Source organism: Chanos chanos, chromosome 2, assembly GCF_902362185.1.
Source record: "Chanos chanos chromosome 2, fChaCha1.1, whole genome shotgun sequence".
NCBI lineage: Eukaryota > Metazoa > Chordata > Actinopteri > Gonorynchiformes > Chanidae > Chanos > Chanos chanos.
This window is the reverse complement of record NC_044496.1, coordinates 4188427-4211126: the sequence shown is the minus strand read 5'-3', so window position 1 is coordinate 4211126 and position 22700 is coordinate 4188427. Positions and strand designations below refer to the sequence as shown.

Here is a 22700-nt window from a genome sequence, read left to right as displayed (position 1 = left end):
AGAGAATAGTGGCTATTGTTGAGCAGACAAGAGTTCTCAGTGGAAGGAGTTCTCAAGACAAGTCGTGAGACGGAGACCATTCTTGGAGCTTTCCTCAGTCGCGGTAGTGCAGTATGCTGTCCCTCTGGGACCAGCTGTCCAATCAGACACATTGAATAGTCTCCGGTGGCACAATTCATTTTGCAGAAGAACTGGGACACCCAGAGGTCTTCAATCCTTCAACATGAAATAGAGCATGAGCACTGTGGAAAGATGAATCAGGAGTTGGATTTTATGTTCGTGAAAGTAAGTTCGACAGTTTTTCGTTAAACATCCTGCTATATGTAACATTGAGATGTTCTGTTTGTCCACACTGTTTCTGTTTCTGTTTTTTGTTTTTTTTCCACTGACTGATGTAAGATCTTTGCCAAGTTAGCCTGGTAGCAGTGCGTTGTTTTTTTCAGTTCTATGGGGCACAATGTGTTTTGATTCCCTGGTAAAATGGATTTAGAGCTGTATTTTCGGTTCCACGTTGGATTTTGGGGAAGAGGTTGCGACTGTCGTCGTTGTTGTCGTTGTCGTTTTGCGTTCATGGCTCTGGGAAGGGACGTAGGTCCAGGTTACACGGTCCTGTTACACGGCCTGGTTTCGGTTGTTAATTGGAGATGTGTTGGAACACTGCTGGACGCAGTTCTTTGTATGCTGATGTATGTAATAGTTACTCTAACCTGGCAGAGGCTGAGCAGTTTTGTTGTAGAACAGCTTTGATGTGACTGAGAGATGATTCCTCCCCTCCACCAATTAGTCAGTGTCTAATTAGATTAAGCCCAGTTTTAGAGTCATTGCATTTGGAAGAGAGTCTGAGAAGGTCTGTCATTCCCAGGGCACAAGAATGCAATTCTCCAGAATCTTATTTTAGCAAGGTAGTCGGGGGGGCTTTCCGGTCGCGCAAACGCTCGTCCACAACAGCCTGAACAAGGAACGGGAGTCTGGAGATTGCAAAGATGTGTAAGCACGGACAGAGGGGTGGAGAGCAGGAGGAGCAGCAGATTCTCATGTGAGTCTCCATCATGTGATGTGCTGTTTGGGCTGGCTGTTAGGTTAGCCCTGTTCCCTCAGACAGCCATCTCTTTAACACGAGGGCTCCAGCCTCCTGTGTGCAGAGAGTATGGAGACCCATTCACATTACCAGCATGCTTGATCGACATCAAATAGAGAGAAGGGCACATATGGCCAATTGTGTTTGATGCTGACCGTACATTTTTGAACTGGCGGTGTATTAATGCTGCTTGAACTTTTTCAGGGTATTGCAAAGTTCCCTTTATGAAACCACCCTGTAAGCACGGGCAAAGTCCCCAACCAGGCTGTCAATTGGTTGGAAGGGTTTGTTTTTTTTTTTTGCTTTGTTTTGTTTTGTTTGGTTGATATCCATAAATGACAATGTGTTGGCGTATCCTGTGCAATGAGTCCAAAAACAAAGAAGCTATAATCAACCGCCAACAAGGACGAAACGTCTCAGAAAACGTAAAGGCTGTGTATGTAAACGAAAGCACTGACTTCTGAAGGGAAAGACGAGTGACTTACGGGGTTAATTCGATAATCTCCTCTTGGCTGTGAACAGATTTACACTGCAGAAGCCTTCCCTTCCCCAGCCATACGTTCCTCACAAACACCATCTCATTCAAAACACTCCTCGTTCTCCACGGTTTTCCAAAAACTTGCTCTTTGAGGCAAGTGCTGCAGCCGATGCATACGCGCGTGCCTGCATGCATGTCTGTGGAAATAACATGTTGCAGACCCAAAACAGTTGCAGTCTGTTTGCAGGAATCCATGTTTAGGTTTGGGGGCGTGTCCTTGCCTGGTTATTTTCAAGGTACAAGCAAAGATCTGTAATCATCTTACAGAAAAACACTTGAATGAAGCTTACAGATCTCAATGGCTGCTACACAAGGGTAAGACCTGATTAGGCTGGTTGAGAAGTGTTTGGGGCGCAGGAGTATATTAGTCTGCAGAGAAGAGGTGTGGTTCACAGGGACTAGGATTAGCTTTCCCTAATCCCGCTCTGATTCTCAGCCGTGATGCTTACTTTAAGAGGTCATCCCTGGATAGCTTTACTGACTGTGTTCAAGAAGCTGCCCTTCACATTGTCATTTCCTCTTGGTTTTTGAGGAAGGAGAGACATCTGCCCCTTTCTTCTGTGTAAAGTATGTATCCATTAGTTTGTCATGAAGATCCAGGCTATAGAGCAACATGGCAAAAGGTGAGTGCTATACATGACATGTTAAAAGACACGTGTCCTATAGAACAGTTCAGAGGTTCTCTGTTATGGCCTCCAAGCAGACTGCTTAGTCATCTTCCAGAGAACCTCCCCCGTCCCCGATGAAGGTATTTTAGCATAAAATTGACACAATTTAAAGATGTTTTATAATCACTCAAAAGGATATGTTCAGATGAAAAACCACATTATCTGCGCATTAGCATTTTAATGATTTATTATCTCTTGAATGATCCTGTTCAGGGTGTTTAAGGTGTATCATACCCTTCGAGGAAAAACGGTACGTTTTGTCTCATGGTGCGAAAGTCTTCAACACTACTGTTCTAGATCTGCAGAGAGTAAATAGCTGTGTAATTTGACTGCAAGTGTTCTGTCAGACTATTGTAACCAAATGTCTAACATTCAGACACCTGACTGAAATGCCAGCCACGGGTCACGTCATGGATGTACTCTCAGCTCTTATGGGCCGTGTTTGTGTGTTTGTGTGTGTGTGTGTGTGTGTGTGTGTGTGTGTGTGTCTGGACTGAAAACTTCTGACTTTGGCCCCTGAATCATGAGGCTCTGTGTCACAAGGGGATTATCTCCTGTTTTCTCTCTCAGTACAGTTACTCCCCTTCTCTCCCATCTCTCCCTCTCTCTCTCTCTCTCTCCCCCTCTCTTTCCCTCTCTCTCAGTCCATACAGTGTGTTCAGGCTCCGCCCACCCAGCCTTCTGACTCTCTCTCTTCTGTCTCTGCATCCACAACACTCATTGGCTCTGCTCCTTTACAGGAATTTGTTTACTGGTATAAATAAAACAAATCCTTTGTGGGTTTTTTTTTTTTTTAATTTAGTCTGTCTTGTTTTTCTGATCGATCTCACAATGCATCAGAAACTGTCCTTTTTTTGTGTGTGAGAGAGAGAGAGAGAGCGCCCGAACCAACCGCTAGAGAGAAAGATGATGAGAATTTTTCTGTCTTTCTGATTCCCTTTCAAAATGACGTATGTTGGAAGTCTGTGTTCCTCACGTCCTCTTGCCATCCTGCTCCTTCACATGCGGGAACACGTTGAAAATCGTCAGTAGTTTTAGACATGTTTTTAGATTTTCGCCGAATGTGCCGTCTCAGAATCTGTGTGTGTGTGTGTGTGTGTGAATGTAAAGAGAGAGAGAGAGAGAGAGAGAGAGAGAGAGAGAGAGAGAGAGAGAGGATGAGGAAGTGTTCCCAGCAGTGAGGGGTAGCGTCTCTGTGGGTGTGATGCTGATCATGTTGAGTAGTTATTTTTATCGGCAGTCTGCTCTCTCCTGCCTCTCTGTTGCTAGGAGCCTGGGTTCTGGGACAGGTCCTCTTCCAGGGATGTGCAGGCTCAACACACAAACAGTCTTGTTCTAATGGCCTCTGGTTTATAGACTGTTCTGGACAGGTCGTAGTTGAGAAGGCGGGGAATTAGATGTTAAAGGTATAGAGAAACCAGAATGTTGGCTAAAGATGTTTTTAATTTTTTTTGGCGTAATCAATGAATGAAAACCTTTCCGGTTTCATCACCAGTTGTAGGAACAGTGTTTCTTCACGGGACGCTGCTTCTCTGCCTGTTAGAAATGGTGGACAACTGTGCCAATGGGATCAGTCTCCATGGTGGCCATGTTACCATAGAAACAGTTTATTGCATTTGTCCTAACTTAATTCTTTTTTTTTCTTTTTTTTTTTTAACTTCTGACATGGCGTCCCAACTCGGGTTCACAAAACCGATCCTTTGTGTTGTGTTGTGTTTTGCCTTAGGCCAATGGTAATTCAATAACGCGCGTCAAAATAGCAGTATCAGAACATTAAGCAGATGGATGCTAAGTGGAGGATGATAAAGGCCAGTCTGCAATTCAAATTCAGAGCAGAACTGTTTGTGAGCATTAGCCAAAGAGCTGTCATCACAGTTTGTTCAGGTTTTGATGGATTTATAAAGCCCCTTCTTCTGGCCCATCCCCACCCCCAACTCCTCATGGTCACCTGTCATTGGCAGATCTGCAGAGTGGTTACGGTTGCCATGGTTAATGGCACTGTTTTGAAAACTAGTGTGGGTCTTTTCTGAAGGTTAGACTGTCTCCAGCGTTTTTTTTTCCAGTTATTGAAACATAAGTGGTTTGCCCTGCTTTTTATGCATTAACTTAACCTTGGGTTAGAGCTCATTTTCATGTTATTACCATTTGCATAAAACAGTGTCTTATCACTAACTGATTTTTCTAAACAGATTTAAAAAAAAAAAAACATCAAAGTGAAGTTGTACAAAACTGGTATATCTCCAAGGAACAGTTTTCCACAAGAGCTCAGTGTAGCACAGCCTTCGGTTTGTGTGTCAGGCTACCCTGTGAGTCACATCAGGATGACTACAACGGGGGGGAAAACTGGGCTTCCTCCCAATGCCGAATTACCACATAACCGCTCAAAGCTACCATGACGTAATAGGGTCCGAAGAATTCTGAAAAGGCTGAAGAAAGCACATGAACAACTTTGCCACCTAGAGTAATCGGAAAATATTTTTTTCCGTTGCGTAGTTATTTGTACCCACTGAAACACTCAACTTGATTCTCTGAGAGTAATCATTTTCAGACCTTAACTCCTTCAGTTATTTGTGGCCCTCACACTCGCATATCTTTTACAGAGACGATCTTATTGCACTTCGTCATGCTGTGACAGCAGTATTAAGACTTCTCAGTGAGAGGCCAGCCACAGAACTAAGAGCGTGACCTCTTTCCCTAAGCTACAGCCTATCAGCTGCTTTATATCCTTTTTCAACAGCTGACCAGTAACGGTTTTACAAACGTTAAGACTGATCCGGCTGTCACTCTCACTGACTGTTGCTTGTAATCCAAATTAGTAGAGGCTTTAAAGAAGCCATATCTAGAGAGACTGAGGTTTTTTGTCTTAGTTTTCATGGCAAACCTTGACGGGAGGAGTGTAAACAGAGCTCAGTTTACCTTTTTTGCTCGTGTTTAGCTAGTTCCGGTGAACGTCAGCTAGATCCCAAGTCTTCATTTACAGTAGCCCCCTTCTTATTACACGCCGTCAAATGCGGCTCAGTTTCTTTGACCGAAGTTCTGCTCTCAGTTACCTCTGTTCATTCAGAAGTCTGTGCTGTTGCAGACGAGGGTTCTGGAACATTTAGGAATGCCAAAAAGCATTGTTTTGTTTCCAGAATCTATAGGGCAATACGAACAGTATGGCTAAGAGCTACATAAGCGGATGCCTGCTCAGATTCAACGCTGTGTAGCTAGATTTATTTAAGTCCATTCAATCCTGAGAGGCAGCTGTTGTTATTATTATTTTTACTGTGCCGCACACAATTGACTTGTCACAGTCTATTATGCCCCGGGCCAGAGGTGCATCGCTCCCTCTTTTTATTCCGTATCATAATAAACGTTACTTCTAAATAAACAGAAATAATATGGCCGCTTCTTCACACGCTGTATAATGAGCTCGCCCATTGCCCCCGTCAACATACGGAACGGGCGCTCTATAATGCCGTTCTTACTGTTTACTGCTTATATGACCTTTTGGCTCAGTGGAGCTGTGACAAAGCCGAGCTAACGTGCTTGTCGAGCTAGGGAGCAGCGTAATTTGGCGATAGACTGAAAGGACCGTTACGGTGAACAGTACCAGTCGAACTGCTGACGAGCCATGGTCTCTTGTCTTTTGGTGCAGCTTGCTTGCTTTTTTTTTTTTTTTTTTTATTCTTTAGCCATGTGACCTGAACTTGGGAGTTTTTCCACATGTTTCCGTGTCAGCTGATTCTCTGTCTGTCTGTGAGAAGAATACCAACTTAGTGACACAGAACTCCTGTATTCTCACAGCAGCAGTTGGCTGCAGGTTTTAATATGACTGAGAACAGCTCCGTAACATCACTGATATATGGGTAATCCCGCTTACTCCCACCCCCCTTCCTAAGGATGATTAAAAGGGACAAAAGATGATCATGGGTTTAGAAACATCTTTAGAGTGGGTAGGAGCATATTCACCTGCGATCACGGCTAGTACAGCGACAAAGAATTTCTCTTTGCTTGGTTGTGAATTTAAAGGAATGATCTTGCTATGCCTTTTTGTGGATTCAAGTTGTAATTCAGTCTTAAAGTATTCCTGACCAAGTAGTTTGGTCAGCCTCGGGCCTGCGTACCTTTCAGTCTGTTGCTATGCTTCTGTGGTTTTGGGTAACGGTACCATGGCAACGCGTTTGTCCGTTGATTGTTGTATTTGGCACAGACGGTAGGTTGTGAATCACTCATCGGTTTACTCCTTTGATTTTTAGAAGCAGATAAGTTAACTCATGAAGTCACAGTATGTCATTTTTAGCATAATTACTCTCTCAGCACCACAGTTGTGTGGACGTAACATATTGGAAAACTGTGACGCTGACTCGCTGTGTGTGTGTTCCACAGTATGCCCGGGTGTGGATCCCAGATGCGGAGGAGGTGTGGAAGTCAGCCGAACTCATCAGGGACTACAAGCAGGGTGACAACATCCTGCACCTCCAGCTGGAGGATGGCTCGGTGAGTACAGGGCGAAAGAGAGTACGGGAGGCGAAAGGTCACCGGGTCACGGGTGTTTAGCGTCGACATATGTTTCTTCAGCGTTATCTTGTTAAAGATCTAACTGGGCCTAATGGACTTACGAAACTTTCTCTTCACTCTTGCCTCTCCAATCTCTCTTGGTTCCTTTTGTTCTTACTCCCTCTGTCTCTGACACACACACACACACACACGTGCACATATAATATATATTAGCACTCCCCGTAATTAACTTGCCAGTGAATGCTGTTCACTCCATTGAAGCAGTGAAGACATTTCCGGTGCTCAGCTCATCCATTAATTCTGCAGCACACTGTGATTTCCCCCAGCCTCTGCTGCTTAGTGGAAAGCCAATAATTAGTTACTGTTGCTGTAATGCAGGCATACACATGGCATATACATTACATACACATTGCATCCTCTGTAACCACAGAATATGAGGGACAGGGTTCAGTCACATTGCATCCTCTATTGTTGTGCTGTTAGGTGATGAGAACTGATGAACTGTCTTTTTGGCTGTGGTCTAATTGTGTAAATACCTTATGTTTAAGTGCATCAGTCCAACTCTGAGGCCTTGTGTGAAGAGCATTGTGGGTTTTGTCGCCTTTCCAATTCATTTTTCAGTCGCTCCGTCAGGTTAACCTTGAGGGGAGAAAAGGGATCAGATCAAAGAGGCTTGATTGTTGGGCTTGGTGTTAATTAGAGTTCTGGTTTAAAAATCCGACCATTTCCAGGAACTGGAACACAAGTTGGATCCGAAGACAAAGAATTTGCCCCACTTGCGAAACCCCGACATCTTGGTGGGGGAGAACGACCTGACGGCCCTCAGTTACCTGCACGAACCGGCCGTTCTCCACAACCTCAAAGTGCGCTTCATCGACTCCAAACTCATCTACACCTACTGCGGTAAACAGGCCACCTGACACGCACCTCCTCACGCGCATTCTCAGTTTCCATTCCCTCTTCATCAAAGATCGTATCGATAAATCAGTGTGTTAACAAAGGGGTATCGGAGACACACACAGTCTGTTGTGTACAACATGGGCTCTCTTTTTAGTGATGGACAAGTTGGTCAGAAAATGTTAGTTATTAAGTTATTAACGCATTTACTATACACTTTACATATATTCATTTAGCTTATATTTCATTTATTCATTTAGACAGCACTGCGGAGGCATTTTTTTCTATAATGTGTGTTTCTTTTCTTTCTGCCTTTCTTTTTCTTTTTTTTCTTTTCTTTTTTTTTTTTTTTTTTTAAACTGTTCAGGTATTGTTTTGGTAGCCATAAATCCCTATGAGAATTTGCCTATTTATGGAACGGACATCATCAATGCCTACAGTGGACAGAACATGGGGGACATGGATCCCCACATTTTTGCGGTGGCTGAGGAGGCTTACAAGCAGATGGCCAGGTTAGTGAGTGTAAAACTGTCTCCTTGTCCTCTCCCCTGGTCCTTAACCTGAGCACTACTCACACCAGCAATCTATCTCAAGGTAGAGTTTACACCACCAGTCTATCTCAAGGTAGAGTTTATTCCACCAACCTATCTCAAGGTAGAGTTTACTCCACCAACCTATCTCAAGGTAGAGTTTGTAGGTCATTTACACTGCTCACTTTACTGCAGCTGTTCCTGAAATAGCTCTCTCACTCTCTCTCTCTCTCTCTCTCTCTCTCCCGCTTTCTTTCTCGCCCTCTCTCTCTTCGCCCTCTCTCTCTCTCTCTCTCTCGCTCCCTCTCTCTCTCTCTCTCTCTCTCTCTCTCTCTCTCTCTCTCTCTCTCGCTCCCTCTCCCTCTCCCTTTCTCTCTCTCTCTCTCTCTCTCTCTCTCTCTCTCTCTCACTCCCCCCCCCTCCCCGTGGTTATTGCTGCTTGAGTCAAAGACATGTGATTTATTGTGTGTAAATGCAAAGCCCCCCCCCCCCCCCCCCAACCTAACACACACACACACACACAAACGCATTTTGTTGTTGTTGTCGTTTTTTTTATGAATTAGAGAAATTCTTTATCTGTTGCTCGTGTGGCTAATTGTGTGTGTCAGTTCCTGTCTAGAGGCAGGTTTATAAAGTGTTTGTCTCTCTTTCCCTCTGTTATTTAGAGATGAGAGGAATCAGTCGATCATCGTGAGCGGGGAGTCAGGCGCTGGGAAGACGGTCTCGGCCAAATACGCCATGCGTTACTTCGCCACGGTCAGCGGCTCCGCCAGCGAGGCCAACGTGGAGGAGAAAGTTCTGGCCTCGAACCCCATCATGGAGGTGAGCTAAAAACAGGGTCTCCCTTTTTTTTAAATTTAACTCCTAATGTCTTTCTCAGTTAATTACAGCTTTATTGATGTTATACTGATGCGAGTATCCAAACATCAGCGACCGGACACCAGGTAATTGGTTTGTTAACGTTTCCTTTTTTTTTTTGCATTGAGTCTTCTTGTCATGGACTTAATAACCACTGGATTTTTAAAGATTTCTCCATTTTTATTTCTACCAAATTTGAAATGTGCAGTCACCTCGGATCTTGTGTGATGTTTCACACATCAGACACTTGAGTGGAGGTGACTGACTGGGCAAGTGCTAACGCACAATGTCACCTCATTCCCCTCCCCACACACACACACACACACACACACTGCATATTACTTTGTATGATAAAGTGACATGTTGTACCTGAATGAGAACGCTGCTGACCTCAGTCCAAAGACAGTAAAGTCCAGAGAGTGACTGTTACTTGGCAGCATGAAGGGCCATGTGTCTCTGGTGTGGAATGAGACTAGATTCATGTCCAGACCCTGCCCAGGGTAACACAGTCAACCATGTCTATGAGTGTGGTACAGTGGAGAACATTGCGTGTGTCTCTAAGGTAGAATCCCCCTTTTCCCAGGCAGGGAGTGTCTTAACCAGCTTCCCCACAGGTTCTTAAAGAGGCATTCAGAAGAGTTTGTGAACTAGACCCTTTTAGAAAAAAAACATTGGTCTAGACTTAAACGAACCCTGGTGAAGATTTCTCAGAAGCGTTTTCTCAGAAGCGGTGAATACAATCATGTTCTTTCATGTCCGGGTTATAACCAAATGTGTTTAACTGTCCCTACCACTTCACACATGCGTTATTGAGTTTGTGTTTTGAGGAGGCTGGACTCTGACTGACTGACTGACTGACTGTGTATGTGTGTGTGTGTGTGTTTGTGTACGTGTGCGTGTGTGCGCGTGTTGGGGTGGCAGAGTAAGAGATGAGCAGAATGAATGGAGAGAGCTGAGGGCTGTCTTGGAAATGAGGACAAAGCAGTTAAAAGCAGTATGCATTCAGACCTGCCTCTGCCCTGGGCTTCCCCCTCTGTACTTACAGCAAGAACCTGACCCTGAGTGTGTGTGTGTGTGTGTGTGTGAGAGTGTGTATGCATGAGGGTTTGTGTGTGTACACACGTGATTGAGAGTAAACCCTATAGTGCACACATAGGGCTGTATCTGACACCCTGCACTGCTGTCATCAGCCGCAGTAGAACATTCCGTGACGGCCCTGTCCATTCCCACTGACACCGTGATTCAGGAAATGAATAGCATTACTCTTCTCCCAGCTCAGACACAAGCTCTTCTTCAAAGAATGATCTGGTCACAGGCCAAGGAAGAGATTTTGAGGTTGCTAATATAAGATGTGTGTGTGTGTGTGTTTGTTTGTTTGTTTTTTTTCCTCTTTGGATGTTCCACGTGTGACGCTTTCAGGAACATTCCAGGCACAGCAATCGATACAGAGTTGGCCTACTTATTGCTCCTATGACCTTTTGCCTTGACATTTCCACCCTGAGAATGCTAGGATTTAAAAAAATATACTAAACGGTGATCAGAGATGTGATCAATATATTTTTCCATTCGTAATGGGACAAAACACAAAAAGTTGTATGTAGATGAGAGAAATGGTGCGAATTAGGTTTTGGTCGTTTTGGGTTTTTGTTTGTTTAGGGCGTGCCCCTGTGTGTGTGTGTGTGTGTGTGTGTGTGTCCATGCTGTTACCCTGGATCAGTGGCAAGTAATTCCGTTTGTCACAGCTCCACGGCACTGACTGCGGTGTGACATGCTGACTCTCTTGAGAGCATTGTTTCCCTGTAGTCCCCGAACACGAGGATACGGGAAGTCGTTTCACACTTTTTATTTGCTCTCATCTTCGTCCTGAAAGACCAATGCCATAGCTGATCTCCCCAGACTGCGCACTGTGCCAACTCGATTTGTCCCCTGGCCAGCATTGCCTCATGCTCCCATGATGCTTAGCAGCGCTGTAAAGTCAGACCTCCGCGCTCTCTTGCGCTGCTACGTGGGCATAAACTCTGCAGCGTGCTTCTCTGCGGGCCTCGGGCTTGGGCCATCTCTCCCTGATCCAGTCTGCTCAAAAGCACCCTCTCCTGAGCCCTCCAAACACTTCAGTGCAAATTCAGCACAGTTATATTTTGTCTTATAATGATGTGGTTAAGTGAGTGATGTGGTTCTATAGTGACGCATCTGTGAACATATCGATAATGGTAAAAAAAACAAACAAACAAACAGAAAAAAACTGTTTGAGGTTTTTGTCCTCATCCTCCAGAGGAACAGATTTGTCTTGTCAGCTTCTGCTTGTGTCGCGTTCCCCTCGTCTGCCCCCGCTGCCTTAAAGCGTGCCTCCGTGGCAGTGCGCGTTACCATGGAAACGCGGTAGGTGACCCGGTCCAGATGACTAAGATCACAAAGGGCACTGTTTATTCAGCCCGGTCTCCAAACCATCGTAAACAACCAAACGCTGGGCCTAGAATTTTTTCCATTGAAGGTGTTTTCCCACCCTATGCAGAGGTGGTTTAAAGCCCTGACCGTGATACAATTTTCCTCTTTCTACATTCAGACAAATAATGGATCAGAGTGTGTATTTGTTACTTTCTCAGAGCTGTTCTGCTTACATAAATTTGTGCGTGTGTGTGTGTGATATTTTGTTGGGTTTTAGGCCATAGGAAATGCCAAGACCACCAGGAATGACAACAGCAGTCGCTTCGGAAAGTACATCGAGATCGGATTCGACAACCGGTACAGGATCATCGGAGCCAACATGAGGACTTACCTTCTGGAAAAATCCCGAGTTGTGTTTCAGGTGAGTGCTGAACACGGGGAGATGACTCTCTCGTTCTGGAGGACGTTGTTTTTTTTTGTTTTGTTTTTTTTCTCTTCCTCAGGTGGAAAGATGGAGCTGAGAACCCTACCGTTCGTCCTGACGGCTCTCCTTCTTGTCTCTGAGGGCCCGGTCTGCACATGCTCAGATGGAGCTTTTGGATCAGATGTTGACCTTCTCTGGCTGAACGGGCCGTGCGTGCGTACATACATGCGTGCGTACGTGCGTGCGCGCGCTCTCTCTGCTTCGTGCAGCTGAGCAGAGTGGAGCCGTAGAAAAGCCAACCTTCACGATCGACTTCTGCAGAAAGATTCACATCACGATGAATTAAATCACACTTTGGCACTGCAGTGGGTGATGCGATCAAAACGCAGGTTGTCTGAGTAGAGGGATGTGTAGATTTATTTGTTATCGAGTAGGGATATGTATTTAGGTCAGCCGAAAAAGAATGATTTTCTTCTCTCCTCGCACCCTTGTTTTCCCCAGTCTTTCCTGAGTGACTGAGTAAATGCCTTTAGGCTCATACCTGCCTTCATTGGCTATCGAGTGCTTCTTAATGCTTTGAAAGTCGATTCAAAGCGTTACCAAAGCTTCTCAGAGCTGCAGACGGACAGTGAATCAGCATGTGGCACAAGCGTGATGCTTAATAAACGTGCGCCTGTCCAGTCCCATAATGCATGTATGATTTGTGTAAACTTTCAGCTCTTGCCTGCCCATCACCATGTAAGACAGCCTGGCTCGGTTTGATCTAACATCGCCGTCTGAACTGAAGGGCCCGTGCACGTAGCTGGATTTAACGAAAGTCGACCTTTCGCTCGAGGCTCGTGTCCCTCTGCCTTTCAGAAGGTTTGCTCGGTAAACGCAAGAAGAGCGTTGACACAGGAGGGTTAAATACGCAAAAAAAAAAAAAAAAAAGACATGTCCTGTCCACCCGCGTGTGGGATTGTTAGGAGGAAGAACACAATGCATACCTCACACGCATACCTTCAGTTTCCAATAGAGCCCTTATCTTCCTGCCCGCCAGATCTCACGCCTTCTCAGCTCACTGGAAGTCTCCTCCCCTGTCATATTCGTTCCATTAGCGTGTCTGAAATGGGTTTTTTTCACGGCTGTTAAGTGATTTTTTTTTTTTATTTCCTCGTCGCCTCCCCGTGCCTGTCTGCACAGCGTGAGCGTGGAAGCCTGATCGGGTAAAATCAGATAAAGAACGAGGATACTGGAGTCAAACATGTCCAACCAGAGTTACGTAAGCATCAGAGAAGCAGCTGTTCTATCTGTCTGCTATTGTCTGAAACAAATTCCTCACATACTGAAGAGTTGCTAAAATCCAGTGTGTATAGGGGTGGCTGGCTGGCTGGCTGGCTGGCTGGCTGGCTGTTGACCGCAGGTCCAGAACTCTTTACGTACAGATGGACCATGATGGCTCTGCTAGCGGCGGCCATTAGGGCTCAGTTTGGGGACACTTGCCTTTGCATTGGTTTAAACTTGCGAGGCAAGGTGCTGAGGTCAAGGGTCTGGTATGGAACCTGGAAGAATGTGTTACTTACAACAGCAGGTATTTCAGGCTGTGTCCTTAAAATGTGTTGGGTTTTTTGTTTTTTCTTCTATGGAATTCACTCTCGCGTTGAAAGTAGATGCAAAGTAGATAGATGGGTCCTGTCTTTCAAGTGAAAAAGAAAATGAGTTACTTACATGTGCTTCCTTGACCAAGGGCACTGTATCGTAAACTTACCCAGCACGTCAGGTTGCCTCTGAGAGTCTTTACTGTATGTTATCCCATGTAGGAGATAAACTCTCTGAGAGTGAGTGAGATTATTTAACCCTCTCAGAGTTAATTTATTACTGGAGGATTTGTTCTATAAACAGGGTGAGCTCCCGTATTGCGTTATCGCCTCGGCACATGGCCCGGGTGTGCTGCACCCTGTGTCAGACGTATTCCTAGACCAGAAAAGACAAACGCTTCAGACAGCAAGACTCAGGGCTTTCTGAAGCATATATACTTGGTTGTATTGAAGACTTTATGGCCACTCCCATCCTGTAACATTATACCCATAGGCAGTTGGACGTAACATTTTATCAATGCCTTACGGAACTGTAATACATTCTAAATGTCTGCTGAATGCTTTGGGTTTTTTGTTTTTTTTTAACCCCTGTAGCACAATTTGATTAACCTTTCTTAACCTTTCTCAAACGGCTGTAAATGTAAATGGATGGTGTGAAATGCGGTCTTCTCTCTCTCTTTCCAGGCGGATGAGGAGAGGAACTACCATGTCTTCTACCAGCTGTGTGCCTCCTCCCATTTACCCGAGTTTAAAGCTCTGAAGCTAGGTACAACTTCAGTCAAACACATGAAGGAAAAACACCAGCACCTCACAAACCATCGTGCTGAGAAATTCTTATATAACTATTATCTTCTCTCTGGTATTTACCTTTCAGGACTCAAATGAATTGAGTCATTTCTTTGTTATTTGTGTTAACCAGGGAATTAAAGGAGCCCGCTGCCGTAATTTGCGGTAGAATTAATATGAATTCATTTTGACCTTAATGTTGACAAGCAAAACAAGCGTGTGTGTGTAGTTAAATGTCTGTCTTGCCCTAGTGTTTGATTAGCGAGTGTGTTCATGTTGGCCCAGCATGGCCACTGGGTATCAGAGCAGTCCCACTGAGTGTCAGGCTGTGCAGGTGTCTCTCTCTCTCTCTCTCTCTCTCTCTCTCTCTCTCTCTCTCTCTCTCTCTCTCTCTCTCTCTCTCTCTCTCTCTCTTTCTCTTTCTCTTTCCCTCTCCCCCTCTCTCCTACACACACTCACACACACCAAACACTGTTGGCACTGTGTCCCCTCTCACTGTCTGCCTACTCAGCTGACTTCCTGCCCAACTGGCGCCCTATTAATGGTGGTAGTGTGTATGTGCATGTGCATGTGTGTTGAGGGTGGGGGGGTGTGTGTGCGCGTGTGTGTGCATGGTGGGGGTGTTGGAGGTTATTGCCACACAATCAGGTCTCTGTTGCCAAGCAACTGGGCATGTTTCCTTAAATATCAGAAGAAAGCTTGTATTTCTTTCTTTCCTTTTTTTTTTTTTTGAGGTCCTGAATCGTTTAAACAGACACTGACTCTTGAATCAAACCGTTTCAATTTAATTAGCTCTAGCTTCACATCTGAATTCCCATTAGGAGAATGAAAGAATGAGCTTGGATGAATCTCACACCATCTCTAATGAGCAGACCAACTGTCACACTACTGGTCTCAAAATTTTACGGATATACACAGAGAATCTACCATTACAGTGTGTTATAATTATAGTTATATTATGGTATTATGGTCTGCATCTTTGATATCTGAATTCATATACAAAAGTTCATATGCATATTGTGTGCTGTTGGGGTTTATTTCTTTCTCTCACAGGCAGTGCAGATGACTTCCATTACACCAAGCAGGGACGAAACCCCGTCATCGACGGTGTGGATGATGCCAAGGAAATGTCTACGACCAGAAATGCATTCACACTGCTGGGTAAGGCACCCCAGACTCGGGCCGGGCCGGGCTGTGTATTTGGATGTTCCACTGGCGTGTGTGTTCGAGCTTGTTTGTTAAGTCCATGCCCTGCAGTTTTCTTTAAGATGGCTTGACTTATATTTGTGTCGTGGAGACATGTCTGTGTTAACTCGTGTGGTCGTGTTTACCTGTGCTGTAAAACATGTCTCGATTCCAGCCTCTTTGTTCTTTGTGAAGGCTTTTAGCTCAGAGCTGATATGCCCTCTCGTGAATTTTCTCCGCGGCAGCGAAACCGTTGCTTGCTGTGCATTTTATGACTTTCCTCGTTTTCTTCCTAAGGAATCAATGAATCGTATCAAATGGGACTCTTCCAAGTTCTGGCTGCTATCCTTCATCTCGGCAACGTGGAAATTAAAGACAGAGATTCCGACAGCAGCGTCATTCCGGTGAGTTTTGCCGTTACCTCTGCAGATCACACGACTCTTTTGACGTCGTGAACGTGAACGTGGAGACTGGCTCTAACCCCTCTGATCCATCTGGTAACACATTGGGTGACGTGACCGTGAGATGCTGGAGGTTCGCCGGTTGTTTTACAGTCTCGTTTTTCCTGGTCCAGCCCAACAACAGCCACCTGACGGTGTTCTGCGAGCTGATGGGTGTGACGTACCAGGACATGTCTCACTGGCTGTGTCATAAGAAGCTGAAGACGGCCACGGAGACGTACATCAAGACCATCCCCAAACTGCAGGCCATCAACGCCAGAGACGCCCTCTCCAAACACATCTACGCCAAGCTCTTCAACTGGATCGTCGACCACGTCAACAAAGCCCTGCACTCCGCCGTCAAACAGCACTCTTTCATCGGCGTTCTGGACATTTACGGGTGCGTGTCGTCCCATAATCCCGCTGGGCAGGGGCCCCTCGTTTAGCCCTGCTTAATATGTGTCCTCTGTGTGTTTCCAGATTTGTTTTTTTATCGTAGTAACGATCACAAAATTAGTCAATTTTCTCCTAGAAAAACACAACAAAAGAATTTTGATAGACTACCTTGGGTAGTGATGAATCATTTTCTCTGAAGCTTACATTGGGTTAAGTTGTTTTTTGGGGGTTTTTTTTACGTGGTGTGTCTGTGTGTGTGTGTGTGTCTTTATTTACCAGGTTTGAAACGTTTGAGATAAACAGCTTTGAGCAGTTTTGTATTAATTATGCCAATGAGAAACTCCAGCAGCAGTTTAACATGGTGAGTGCACTTTTGCTCCTCTTACAGTCAGTGTGTGTTTGTACATGTGCCAGCGGTATGGGCAGAACAATAGCCATCGAGATTTTATTGCCATTAATCACGCCTCACTCACTCGGTTCATGCCTTGTGTATTGATAAGAGAGAACTACACAAGAGCTGTCTCTCTCTCAGGCAGACTGGAATGTTGGGTGCAGATCTCTCTCTCTCTCTCTCTCTCTCTCTCTCTTGCTCTCTCTCTCTCTCTCTCTCTCTCTCTCTCTCTCCTTTCTCTTTCTAGCATGTTTTCAAACTGGAACAGGAGGAATACATGAAGGAGCAGATTCCCTGGACCCTCATTGACTTCTATGACAATCAGCCCTGTATAAACCTGATTGAAGCCAAAATGGGAATCTTGGACCTCCTGGATGAGGAGTGCAGGGTATGTTCCCTGTCTCCACTTACATCAGACCTGCTGTCTGTCTGCCTGTCTGTCCATCTGTATATCTGCTTCTCTCCACATTGACCTTGATTTGACTTGATTTTACCCTTTCTTCCATCCAGATGCCCAAGGGCTCAGACGACTCCTGGGCCCAGAAGTTGTATAACACCCATCTGAAGACGTGTGCTCTGTTTGAAAAACCGCGCATGTCCAACAAAGCATTCATCATTCAGCACTTTGCTGATAAGGTACCTACTGTCCCCTCCTTCATACTCTCTGCTCTTAGACACACACCCTTTTTTTTTTTTTTTTTTTTTTACATAGTTTATCTTCTCTGAAAAGGCAAGTTACATATATAAAAGAGTATGCTTGTGTGCTGTAAAAAAAAAGAAAAGGAAAAAAAAGGAAAGAAACCCAGTTATCCTTATACTCAGACACTGTGTGTTTGATGAGGGTCAGCAGTGAGCCTGCAGGTGTGAGCTCTGGTTGGCTCTGCTGTCTGTTTGTCTGATTTTGAGTAAATCACACCTATGACTTATTGAGATACAATTTAAGCTGATCCCATTTTACGTTGTCCAGTTTTAGCCCCAGTGTCAGGTTTCCCCCTGGGGGGGGGACAGAGAGGGTGGGAGAGAGTAAGAGTGTGGCACAAGAGCACACACATGTCTAACCCTTATACAAACAAACAACAAAAAAAGCGTCTCTCTCTGTAGAAGCAGTAACACTTGTGTGTGTGCTCTGACTGCAGTTGCTTGTGTTAAGCACGTCGGTTTTTCCAGGCGTATTTTCCTATATTCCAAATGCCTTGAGTTCCAGGGTTTCAGACGCTCTGACAGGCAAACAGAAAGACCTTAGCTGGACCTCAGAGTGAACACTGAAGGTCGACCGGCTCTCCGTCCAGCGTTCATGACCCGTGAGTCAGAGTGTGTTACTGCCCTCTGCATGACCGTGTGCCGTCTCTGTCTAGGTGGAGTACCAGTGCGAAGGATTCCTGGAGAAAAACAAAGACACGGTGAACGAGGAGCAGATAAACGTACTGAAGGCCAGCAAGGTGGGTCACACCCATAGTGCCACGCCCAGTCCCCTCCACACCCATAGTGCCACGCCCAGTCCCCGCCACGTCTGTAACGCACGTTTCCGTTTAGACTTGCAGTGAAGAGAGAGACAGGAGACACTGAGGAGGGTAAATGCCTGTGTCTTGTGGAGAATATTAGATATTGCGTTATTCCAGAGTTGGGGGGGGGGGGGGGGGGTTATAACAACCGTCCCTTGGAGAGGCCATGAAAGCATTTTATGGAATGGTCTAAGAGGATTTTTTTTTTTTTTTTTTTTTAAGATATGACCTTAAAAAAATAGAAGCAGGAGAAGGGAAATGTGGGTGAGGTCAAAGAGAGTAGCGCCATCTGCTGGTTGATTCATGTCTCTGCGTCAGGCTCATTCCCAGCAGCTGGGCCCTGCAGACAGCAGGACATAAGCCCATGTCAGCATTACTGCCCCTGCAGCCTGGGATGGTACGGTTCCTCTCTGCTCTTCACCGGCCACAACCTCGTGCACAGAGCTGAGCCGCCATCCCTTCGAGAATCAGAATTAGTTGCTGAAATTAATATTTTAAGACAGCGAAAGCAAAAGTTCCCCCCCCCCCCCCCGTAGCAGATGTAATGGTATTCAGAGAGTGGTGTAATAATCTTTAGAGTTACAAACCAGCCCAGACAGAGCCCTGCTGTTTTCGCCCGTTGCACAGATTTGCCTTGGAGGGGAAGAGCTGCAGTTTTTTTTTTTTTTTTCACATTCTCAGGGTACGTAGCTCCAGTCGCAGCTGTGTTCTGGCAAGATGCAGGACGAAATCTGTCATTCCTTTGGGTGTGGAACTTAACGTTGCTACCACCATTAGTATATAAGTTAAAGACACAGAGACAAGGCTTAAACTTTTACACACAACTGGCTAAGAACTGCCCCCTCACTCGCGACTGGCAAACGACACTGGTTGTATGTTAGGCCCCGTGTTAGCGATACGCGGACAAACCCTATTTAAACTCCTGTTTTTTGTTTTTTTTACAGTGACTTCAGCGAGTGAGTCATGTCCCATCGCATATAGTACCACTCAGCCATCAAACACTATTCATTTACTTTCTTTTGTGTATCTGTCCTCCCCTTGTTTGTGAATGGCTGTTAATGTTGATCTTTTGGATCTATTTAGGTATAGAAAAAAAATAATCCACCAGCTCTCTTTAAGCCCTGTCATAAAGCACGTGCTTAAATGTTTATGGATGAATGAAATACTTTAAATGGAGAGAACGTGTGAGTGTCTGTGTGTGTGAGGGGGGGAAAAAACGTATCTCTTTGAAAAGAAAGAAAAAACAAACCTGGTTTGAAAATGAAAGGTCTTCTGACTCTGTTCTGGTGATCCTCTCTCGTTTCTGTGTGTGTTTTTTTTTTTGTTTTTTTTTAAATCATAGAGGATGGAAATAACTATCTTTGGGTAAGGGCGAAAACAACTCTACGCTAACCCATAACAACCCTTACTATTAATAATGCAGAAATTCTCTCTCTCTCTCGTTGTCAGCAGTAGCTTGGCTTTATCAACATTTTTACAAGGCAATTAACGCTTTTATAATAATCTTGGGATGGTAATGTAGGCAAAAAGATCGTCTTAGTCCCTGGCTTCTTATCTAGGAACAGCTTTCCTGGAGCCTAACACTTGTCCTCACCATCATAAGAGTCTTTGTAGAACTGATCCCAGATCTGTAACGTAAAGTTGCAGTAATCAGCACATAAAGGCTCACAGAGGCCAAAGGAAGCCTGCAGTGTCAGATTCTCTTTATTAACTGTAAATTTGTAAATGTTTGAGCTTGACCTTTTATTTGTATGTTGTTGTTTTGCTGTGACACACATTGAAATGGGAATAGAAACACTGCCAGCCATGAGACATGTAACCATTCAGCGCACTGTTTTTTTTTGTTTTGTTTTGTTTTTTTACCTCTTTCCATTTGTCCCTGAGGTTCACCTGAGCTTCATTTCCCCAACATCTGTCTGTTTACACACCGTAATCTACAGGCTCCTGGGTTATCTTTGTTTAGTGAGAACAGGTCTGTGTCTTAGTGGTGGAGGACGGCACCCTGTGCAATTCACATTTATCTTGCAGCTTTACGGATCGTAGCGTAGCCTGGTTGCTTTTAGCTGGTCGCACTCAAGTTGGGGTGGGGGGGGTGGGGGTATTTAGTTATGCATCATGTGTAGTTTTGGCATTATATACATTCATTTCAGATGTATATAATGTATGAGTGAGTATGTTCTGGTTTTCTGTTTTCTTAATGTTTTTGTTTCTTTTCTCATCATTTGTGTTGTCTGTGTGTGTGTGTTGTGTCCCTTCATGACAACCTGTACCCCTGCAGAAGGTAAAACTGTGCATTCTCCTGTAATGCCGCCCTCCTTGTTTTCTCCTCTCTCTTTATCACCCTTTCCATCCCTCCTCCTGTGTGTTCCCTCTAACCCACACCATCCTGTTCCTCTGCATCATCACGGTCTCACCCCTGGCTGGAGAAAACAGGTGCATGGTGGATGAGGGGAACGGGGGGGGGGGTGTGTGTGTGTGTGAGAGAGAGAGCGAGTGTATGCATAAGCGTGTATATGTGAGAGAGAGAGTGTTTGTGTGTGTGCACGCACGTGAGAGGGTGTGTGTGTGTGGGGGAGGGAGAGTGTGTGTGTGTTCAAGAAGAAGTGTGTGTGTGAGAGAGAGAGAGAGTGGCTGTGTTGAAGAGAGTGCATGTATCTGCCCGCATGTGAGAGAGAGAGAGAGAGAGTGTGTGTGTGTATGTGTGTGTGTGTGTGTGTGTGTGCGTGCGCGCACGCGCATGAGCGTGTGTGAGAGAGAGAGAGAGAGAGAGAGAGAGATGCTAATAGGTTTGTGTATGTGTGTGAGAGAGAGAGATGCTAATAGGTTTGTGTATGTGTGTGAGTGTGTGGTTCAGCATTTGCTCCCTCAGCATGTAGTTGCTGCTGCTGCTGCTGCTTTCTGCTTTAGAAGAAAAAAAAAAAGGAAAAAAATGTTCTGCTGATCCAATCATTTGGCGTTTAGCAAAGACAACTGCTTAACTGGTCTGAGTTTTAATGAGTCCCTGAAGAGCCCTCTTACCAAACTCTTCCCCATTGCATGTTAATTAGCATTAGCTTCCTCCAGGGCTCTAACGCGTAACCATGACGACAAAGATGACCTGAGGGGCACATGTTTGGCCTTCAGGTTTCTCTCAACAGACACCGCTGTTTACTTTTATTAGAAGTACCTTGAACCGCATGCCTTCCCGATTGAGAGTTTGATTTGGAACTGAAAATATCAGTAAATCCTTATACTAACGGAATTTTATCCAGTTACTCGGTCACACATCAGTCAAGACGATCCATAACGGCTTGTTCTCCTTGACTGAAATCATTTCGGTAACCGTGACAGTCCATCTGTGCTCACTCTACTGTCGGTCACGCTGGCAGAGCGGTGGAAAGCGCAGAGACCTGTGTGCTGTTTTATTTAGTGTGTGACTGTTCTTCGCTGGCTGTGCAGTTTGACCTGCTGGTGGAGCTGTTCCAAGATGAGGAGAAAGCCACCAGTCCGACCGGAGCCCCCACGGGGGGGCGCACGCGCCTCAGCGTCAAACCGGACAAGAGCCGACCCAACCAGACCAGCAAGGAGCACAAGAAAACCGTCGGCCTGCAGGTGAGCAGGGACGGGTTTGGCTCTCGACGCGGGCTAAGTTGTTAAATGTGCGAAAAAAAAAAAAAAAAAGCCGGCTTGCGCTGAAACGTTCCTCTGGTCTGTCTCCTTCTGCCCCCCAGTTCCGGAACTCCCTCCAGCTTCTTATGGAGACGCTGAATGCAACTACTCCTCACTATGTTCGCTGCATTAAACCCAACGACTTCAAATACCCCTTCACGTAAGCGGACGACCCCCCCCCCCCACCCCCCACCCCCCCCCCTCCCGTGCTGCGGCCTTCGGCTCTCAGATTAAGTGATTTATTTTTCAGCTTCTCGAGAGGCAGGGGTTAAAGGTCAAGTCTCTCTTTGTCCCGTCAGGACGGATTTGAAACTATACTCGATTTTCCAAAATGATTGTGTTATTTATTCCAAGCCAGAATTGATTTCCGTTTAAATCATACGAGGTCAAACAGGAATTGAATAAACACGCAGACATGTTTTTCTGTTCACGAATCAAGTGTTCTGAGATGGAATTATACTCTTGTGTTTTGGTTTGGGTTTTTTTTTTTTTTTTTTTTTTTTTTTTTTTTTTTTTTTATCTTCTCCAGATTTGACCCAAAGAGGGCAGTCCAGCAGCTCAGGGCCTGCGGGGTCCTGGAAACGATCCGCATCTCGGCCGCGGGCTTCCCGTCCAGGTACAGCGCACGCAGTTTAACACACAGCCGTTACTGCACTGTTCACCTGTGTATTTACAAAACACTCTACACTTCCGTCCGGTCACCGTCAGTCCTAACCCACACATCAGGCATATGTTTACATCATTCAGTACACAGACTAGCTACGCAGCCTCACAGCAATTGGCTCATCCGATGCCTTTGACAGACAGACATACAGACATTAGCCACAAACGTTCTGACTCAGTTGTGCTGCTCAGAGTGACTGTTGTTAAATGAGACCGGGAGAACGCGAGACA

The 22700-nt window shown here is 45.3% G+C and overlaps 1 protein-coding gene across 2 annotated transcripts in view; it reads left to right on the top strand.

Annotated features, from left to right (window-relative positions):
* myo5aa (myosin VAa) overlaps window positions 1-22700 on the top strand; it is a 47981-nt gene that overhangs the window by 2646 nt on the left and 22635 nt on the right. For both annotated transcript variants that reach the window (XM_030764870.1, XM_030764869.1), the window contains exons 2-17: window positions 6656-6766; window positions 7519-7690; window positions 8052-8196; window positions 8880-9036; window positions 11735-11878; window positions 14143-14224; window positions 15298-15405; window positions 15727-15833; window positions 16004-16269; window positions 16545-16626; window positions 16904-17044; window positions 17167-17292; window positions 18012-18095; window positions 21597-21749; window positions 21869-21966; window positions 22336-22422. In XM_030764870.1, coding sequence (XP_030620730.1) covers window positions 6656-6766; window positions 7519-7690; window positions 8052-8196; window positions 8880-9036; window positions 11735-11878; window positions 14143-14224; window positions 15298-15405; window positions 15727-15833; window positions 16004-16269; window positions 16545-16626; window positions 16904-17044; window positions 17167-17292; window positions 18012-18095; window positions 21597-21749; window positions 21869-21966; window positions 22336-22422 — 2063 coding nt within the window. The remainder of the gene's footprint in view (window positions 1-6655; window positions 6767-7518; window positions 7691-8051; window positions 8197-8879; window positions 9037-11734; window positions 11879-14142; window positions 14225-15297; window positions 15406-15726; window positions 15834-16003; window positions 16270-16544; window positions 16627-16903; window positions 17045-17166; window positions 17293-18011; window positions 18096-21596; window positions 21750-21868; window positions 21967-22335; window positions 22423-22700) is intronic.